Raw genomic sequence first — 7963 nt, 5'->3', positions numbered from 1 at the left:
AGTCACACATAAATTTATTAAATGCCCTCTTACTATAAACAAATCTTATTCAAACATCACAGCAAATATTTGATTTGTCATATGAACAGTGCTTAAAAGAATAGAAGTGCATAAATCATTAATCACATGGCATTCAAAACAAAAAAATACAATTCAAACCCAGAACAATAATGAAGCTCGAAATACATGATGTAAACAAAATATATATGATAATTAATGATATGATAATTAATAAATAAATATGACTAAGCACAAATACTGAATATTATCATAACTTGCATATTCAGTTAATACAGAAATTGTTACATTCATACAGGGTGGGAGCATAGGGCATTGATTATTTAAACGTAGGTAAAATAGTGTACCTGCCTACTTCTGCAGTTATTAAAAAATTATTTTTCTAGTGGTCGTGAAATGCTAATTGAAGTGGCTTTATAAGCAAGCAAGCAATCAATTTATGCTTGAGTAACCATCAGAGTACAATAGTCATAACTTTAGACTAATTAACGTGTAGTGGTAGTTAAAATCAATTTAAATGAAAGTTTTTAAAATGAGAATCAAGTATGAATGAAGAAACTTTGATATCACATGTAATATGAAAATAATATTATGCAATAGCATCACTGCAATGTAATGCTATACATGACTTAAACGTCAACGTTACGTACTTAAGACAATCATATGAAATGATAACTAACTTACAGAGGGTTGTTGCACCAGCGTTTATTTAAAGATGATACATTTTACAATGTAGCAACCCAAAATATGATAGTAACTTTTTAATAAAAAATAATTATGATTTTAAAAATAACATGTTCTGGCTATTTTTCGAAAAGCTAAAAAAAAAAAACTTAAAATGTGAAATATAATAGTTTAAAAAATAACAAATTTAAAGATGCATTTAAAATAAAAATTTTAACGTATAGATTGAACTGTGTCATTTTGAGAGCACTGGTCTACAAATGAGTCATCGCCAATCAATTTTTACAAGCAATACCTCCGAAGAGATCGCGAAGTTAGGTGGGTTCAATATATTTCTGCATGAAAAAATCGCCAACAACTACATCAGAAAAGAAAAACTATTGCTAGTACACAATTAAACAATGCATTAAATTTTAATCATAGTTTATTCAACTAGTCTTTTTTTATTTTCACTTGTCTTTTAAGTACATGCAAGCATTGTTTCCTAATTTATCATGTGTTGCTTGTTTTTTATTTACTTATTCCTTTTACAAAGTAAAAAAAAACATGAATCAATGCATACAAGCAAGAAAATTTCATTCATTTTACGAATTAGTACAGGTCTGAGTTTGTCAGGTAATGCATAAAGAGTAATATGTATAATTACTTATATTGGCAATAGATGAACCGTTAACAGAATTGCACGAAACTCTTATACATAGATTTTTTTATTTTTTAATGAGAAGGTTAAATATTCGCAAAATGAATTTCATCTTTACAATCGATCTCGCAAATACATCAGTACCGTCTTAAATCCGTTTCTCACCTGATAAGTGACATTTTGTTGCCATTTTAAAGTACTATCCAGCAATAGTTGTCCTAATTGAAATTCATCTTGTATTTCTGGATGTGAATTGTAGCATGAGTGGTTCAAGGTTCCGAGCGACGAGACTAGGAGTAACACTGACTTTGTCTCTGGGGTCTTTGGATGATACTTCAAAAGATCGGAATATGTTTGCGAGCACAGTCTTTTCTTCCATTAAAGCAAATTTTTGACCTGAAAACATTGAGGAAATTTAATAACAGATATAATATGCTTTTAAATAAAATAAATTGGCATTCAGAAAGTATTGAAGTAGTTAATACATTTAGAGCTCGCGAAAGAGATTATTTGTATACGCATTTGTTATTTGTTTACTAAATATTTTGTACAGAAACATTACACGACACTCAAAAAAATTTTCGGAGACCAACCCCTTACGGGAAAACTAGATCCCCGGGATAAATTCGTGTTGTCTTTTTAATCGCGACAAGGAGAGTGCAACTCAATTTTTAATCGATACAGGTGCTGAAATTTCTGGGATTCCACCACTACCAAAAGAAAAGTGGTCTGTTGCGAAGCTGGAACTTTTCGCTGCAAAAAGAACCAAAATTAAGACTTATGGACAAAAATTACTAAATCTGGATTTAGGACTAAGAAGATCATTCAATTGGCTTTTCGTGATAGCTGACGTAATTAAACCAATAATAGGTATCGACTTTTAGTCTCACTTTCACCATTTGGTTGACAGTAGAAATCGTAAATTAATCGACGGCATCGCTTCATTGTCCTCTATTGGTGCTGTTATATCAACAATAAAAACAGTACAAAGAAATCCCAGATCTCTTGCGCCCAACACTCGCCAATAATAAAATCAAGAGTCACAACATCGCACATTTCATCGCTCAGTGTTGCTACAAAACTAAAAATAAACGGTAGATGAATTTAAAAAAAAAAGAAAATTAAATAAATGGTATAAAATCATTCAGGAGAAACTTAACAATTCATTAAACCATTAATGACGCCAAAGATGCTTAATTATTTTGGTAATAAATATTGAATTGAAATAAAAAAATGTATTAAACAGCAAAATAAATGGAGAAAACTTTTTTATTCCTTCACAAACCGCAAAATATCGTAATACTACTATTATACACGGCGATGATGTTTAATTAATTCTGCTAATAAGTGCGGATTAAAACAAGGAACTAGGTTTTGTCCTTAAAAATAAAATTGATGGGGAATATTCCTATATTCGTTGAAGCGAAGAATAAAAACTCGCTATTAATTTTGGTAATAGATCCCGCTTGAAACAAAAAAAAAGTAAAATTAATGATTTTGTTGTTAATTTACGTCGCACTGGAGCTTCACAATGGGCTATTGGCGACGGTCTGGGAAACATCCCGGAGGATGATCCGAAGACATGCCATCACAATTTTGATCCTCTGCGGAGGGGATGGCACCCCCGCTTCGGTAGCCCGATGACCTGCGCGCGAAGTCGAGCACTTTACGGTAGCACAGTTTAACGAGGACCAATACCGCACACCCTCGGTCCCTACGCAGACTGATCCAAGTGGTCACCCACCCGCACACTGACCGTAGCCAGTGATGCTTGACTTCGGTGATCTGCTGGGAACCGTGTCTTAACGATCAGTCCACTGCGGGACGTAAAATTAATGAAGAAATTGTAATCAGAGTGTAAAAAGTAGTATTGAAGAATTCGTCTAGAAAAAAAAAATTGCTGTACTATTTTTAGCACTAGAGTTACGTTTTAAAATAAAAATGAGATAATTTTTGTATTAGAATTAGGTAAAAGCGTTTTCTTATGTCTTCAATAACTTTTAACTTGTACAATAGAACTCTAGTTTAGGTTTAGAAATATGTAGAAATTTTTTGTATTTCTCTTAAGAATTTGGTTAAATAAAATATAGAAGGGAGTGGAAGAAATAGGATATATTTCTTGCCACACTCAACAAGTAGTATTGCTTAATTAAATTTGATAATTTGTACTAATTTTATTTTATAATCGCCGTTGAACTGCTGATCTAATTTTGGGTTTGCGACTACCAATGTTCAACTCCGTAGCCTTGTAACTTTGAACCCAAGCCAGAAGGCAAGGGAACTCCTGGATTAAGTATTGGTTTCTAATTACTAAAATGGTGATGTCACTCCATGTCTATTTTGGTTATGCTTATCTGACATGAGATAAATCTAAGAACTACTAAAAAACGGGGGCAGAACTCTCCGTGAAAATAGATCTTGATTAAATAGAGCTATAAGCTTGCACACATCAGTGAAGTTAATTTTTAAATAATTGAAATATCAAAATCACAGGCAGTTTATAATATTGACCTACGATAAAAATTTATCGTTCAGACAAATTTAAATTTGCAAAAGATTTTTAGGATCGAGGTCTAACCCTTTACGGTTTGTATGTCTAATCTCGGTTAGACTATATTTGAGTGTGCCCCTTTATTCTCGCCAAGCTGGGCGATGTTGTTTTATTTATGGGAACGTCTATTGTTTTTTTTTTTCTGTTTTGAAACCCCATCGTGATTCTGTTTGGTTTAGATTTTAGCCTTATTTTTGAATGTTCAACGGTATATGTAATTTCAGAGGTCAGTTAGTTTCTATGTTGGATGTCGACTGGAAGGTTCATTTTGCTTCTGGTCCTGAAAATGACTTCGGGAAGTAAGATAAATCTTAAGTTTCTGTACGATTTGAACAACAATGGAAAAAAAGCAGTGTTTGACTGGTGTATGGATGAAGGTTTAATTAGTAATCGGTATAAATTCCGTTTGCGCGAAAGATATGTCTCTGGTCGAACGTTAAGATCGATCAGACGCCTTTGTAGTGTGAACGGTTCACCACATAAAACGATCCATTAGAAAGGGGTCGTGGTTTGAGGAGAGTCATTTGAGTACATTATATATTTTATTTGTCATCGACTTTCTGGCTGTCAACAACTTTTTGGAGTTGATCTGACTGATGTCAGATCTATGAGGATAGGCAACAACAACAACAAATATTTTAATTTTTGCATGAATGTGGGTGTATGAAGCTAATAGCGAAATGATTAGAACGGAACTCAATATTAACAATGATAAAATTATAACGGATTGAAAGAATTTTTGTGGGGATGTCTGTGTGGATCTGAACTTTACAGGATATTCAGAGAACCGGACATTCTGAAGTACCATAAGATCCAGCGCATGAAATGGGTCGGACACATTGTAAGAATGAACGATGACAGAACAACTAAAATAACCTTTTTGGCAAGGCCAACTGGAGTTAGAAAGAGAGGCAGACCCCGACTGAGATGGGCGGATTGCCTCCAAAGGGACTTTACCACAATCAAGGTCATAGACTGGAAAGCCGTGGCACGCAGAAGAAAGGACTGGTGCAGTCTTCTTGAGAAAGCCAGGGTCCACCCAGGACTGTCGAGGATGATGATGTCTGTGTGGATATATGTACGCGAAAGCATGAAATGATTGGGGGACCTGGCATGATTACAGAAATAGACGAAAGTAAATTTGGAAAACGGAAGTACAACAGGTGTAAACGGGTGGAAGGAAAGTGGGCGTTCGGTGATGTTGAAAGAGAGAGTAGAAGGTGCTTTTTAAGTTGTTCCAGATCGTACGAAAGAAACTTTGTTGAGTATAATTCAACTAAATACCCGTTACAACGATTACGTCCGATTGCTGGAAGTCGTAAGACTGTCTTTCGAAGAGCGGCTTCGTACACTTATTAGTAAACCACTCTGAGGATTTTAAGGATCCGGAAACCGGGGCCCATACCAATAACATCAGTCATAAAAAGGGACTTGATAAATTTAGAGAATTCTGTGTACCTAAATGTGGGGATATTCAAGCTAATTAAAGTAAGTCGATTTTTGTTCCCTTTTTTTTTTACTGTGCTTACTCTATTAATTTTTATTTCGATTCGCAATGCATTTTATTGGGTTTATTAATTTTGCTTATATTGTGTTGATTGCAATTTTTCAATGTTATATTGAAATTTCATTATGTTTTGGCAGCCATTCCTGTTTGCACGCTGTTCCGCGCGAACAGGAATTGTGCCAAATAAAAATCGCAAATTTCGCTATCGTCAAATACATCTTTACCCTACTCTCAACCACCAGCGCTTTTTTTTAATTTACAGTCATATGTCTGCTCTCATCCGCCACAGCTTAACAAACTACAAATATTGCGGCACTGTGATGATGTAAAGATTGTTTTGTATGTTCAAACAGAAAAATTAAAGGCGGAAGACGCTTAACTAATTATTTTTGCGACACGTGTTCTCGAAAACCAGGGCTTCATATTGGTAACTGCTTTGATACATACCACACGATGGAGAACAATAAAATATAACTTTTAAATGAAATTAAAATATATTGTTGTGTTACATATATCTAAAGTTTAAAAAAGAATTAATAAATTTTACTTTTCCTTCATAATCTTGCATATTATGTATTACTCGAAAATTAATTCCGACCAGCATGATGACACCCATGCATAAACTTAATATGACCGCCTGTCTCTAGCACTTGCTATTCACATTTTGTGATTTCAGCACAAACGGTTCTGGAATTATAAGATAGACGGACAAATTTTTTTTCTTTCATTGTAATTGTTTGTATGCGTATATTCATGACTTTACCAATACAATTCCTTGGACCGGCTGAGAAAGGCACAAAGGCATATGGATGTCTCCCAGTTATGTTTTCGGGAAAAAATCTTTTAGGGTCGAACTTTTCTGGATCAGGAAATGATTCGGGATCTCTGTGAAGCATAAATGGAAATATAAAGCAAACACTCCCCTTTTCGATTTCGTAGTCCACTATAAATTAAGAAAGAAAGCAATCACATATCAATATACAATATTTAAATATAACATCATTATATAAACTTATTTTAGTAAATGTGGAATTTCTGTTGCTGTAATAGATAAAGATGTTAAGTTACGTTGATGCATTTATATAAAGTTACATACAAAAGATTATGTATGATTGATTGAAGTAAATTTTTGGTGCAAAGGCCATGGTTTGGCTATACCGAGCCCAAAACTAGGATTAAATTACTGTAATTTGGTTACAATCAGATCAACTAGCTTAAAATCAGCAACTAGTCCAAAATTAAAATAACTAGTTTAAAAATTTGTCAACTCGGTTATAGTTAGAACTAAATGAAATTGCAAAACCCGAATTGTTTCAGGTAGATATGTAGAGTATTAAGTTTTGGTGAGGTAAATAATTCCTAAGAAATCAAATTTTATTTAATCAAATTTTTTTAATCAATTTTTTTTATTTAATAAAATTTTTGTAATTCCAATTAATTGTGTTACTGACTACCAAAAATGAAGTCGAAAGTGTACTAAGTAATGTAAAAGATCATTCTTGGAGCAGTTGGAACATCAAGAACAAAGAGTTATGTTATATATTTGTATGGCGATTCACTACACCACTTGGTTCAGTTTAGTTAAATTTATTAAGAATTTTTGGTCATATTGCACCTACAACTTATTTTATAAAAAACATTCTGCTATAAGTTAAAACTTAATTGATATGAAAAAACCAATGCCCCTGATATAATTAAAAATGTTGTTGTAGGGTTTATTCCCAATTAATAAAGTCAGTAGTGAATTAAGGCTACCAAAATGGAGTTGTCACTGGTTTTTAAATTTGTCTTACTGGATTAAAATATGTCAAATAGTGAGCGGTTCTCCCCAATGTTTAAGTTTATTAAGAACTATTGGTGCAAAAGCCAGTTTTGGTCATACCGCACCTACAACTTGTTTTAAAAGAAACATTCTGCTATAAGTTAAAGCTCAATTGATTTGTAAAAACCAATGTCCCTTAAGACAATATTGGATTAAAGCTATCCAAAGGGCGTTGTCTCTGTGTTTTAAATTTGTTACACTTGGTTAAAATATGTTTAATAGTAAGCGGTTCCCTACAATGAGAACATTTGGGTGCGGGTTCGTTTCGTTTAATAAAATATGTTTATGGATTATTCGAGTGAGACCAATGCGCAATCGATTTAATATAATTCGTGCTTTCGACTAATGTTTAGACATTTATAAGACTCTATTGAAGGTTTAATATCATGCAATTTATTATTTATTTCATTTTCCCAATTGTTTATAGCTGAAAGACAAATTTAATTGTAGGTTCAATAAATAAATCTTTCTAAAATTAGATTGTATGTAAATAAATATGGGTTAAAATATTTTGTCTATTTTCAGAATTGGCGCGAAGAAGATATTTCCATGATTCAGATGAAGAGGACATTTTTGTCACTAATGATGGTATTCAGCAAGGAGATCTCTATAAAAAACATCAGCTGAAAATGTACACGTGTAAAAAAGATATCTTAACTGGTTAATTGGTTTTTCTCTACGATTCCAAGTATCAAATACTGCAATTTTTAGTCTAATTGAAACGGCCAATATTATCATTGA

The 7963-nt window shown here is 33.0% G+C and overlaps 1 protein-coding gene across 1 annotated transcript in view; it reads right to left on the bottom strand.

Moving 5' to 3' along the window:
• Positions 1-840: 840 nt before the first annotated feature.
• Positions 841-7963, bottom strand: part of LOC107453783 (cytochrome P450 4C1) — a 28581-nt gene continuing 21458 nt past the window's right edge. Inside the window, exons 11-12 of the mRNA XM_016070732.4 lie at positions 6164-6343; positions 841-1738 (exon numbers count right to left, since the gene is read on the bottom strand). Of these exons, the coding sequence (XP_015926218.4) occupies positions 1572-1738; positions 6164-6343 (347 nt within the window). The 3' untranslated portion in view covers positions 841-1571. The remainder of the gene's footprint in view (positions 1739-6163; positions 6344-7963) is intronic.

Source organism: Parasteatoda tepidariorum, chromosome 9 (assembly GCF_982258835.1).
Source record: "Parasteatoda tepidariorum strain Cologne lab strain chromosome 9, Ptep-v5.0, whole genome shotgun sequence".
In the NCBI taxonomy this organism is placed as follows: Eukaryota; Metazoa; Arthropoda; class Arachnida; order Araneae; family Theridiidae; genus Parasteatoda; species Parasteatoda tepidariorum.
This window is presented reverse-complemented; position numbering and strand designations above follow the sequence as displayed.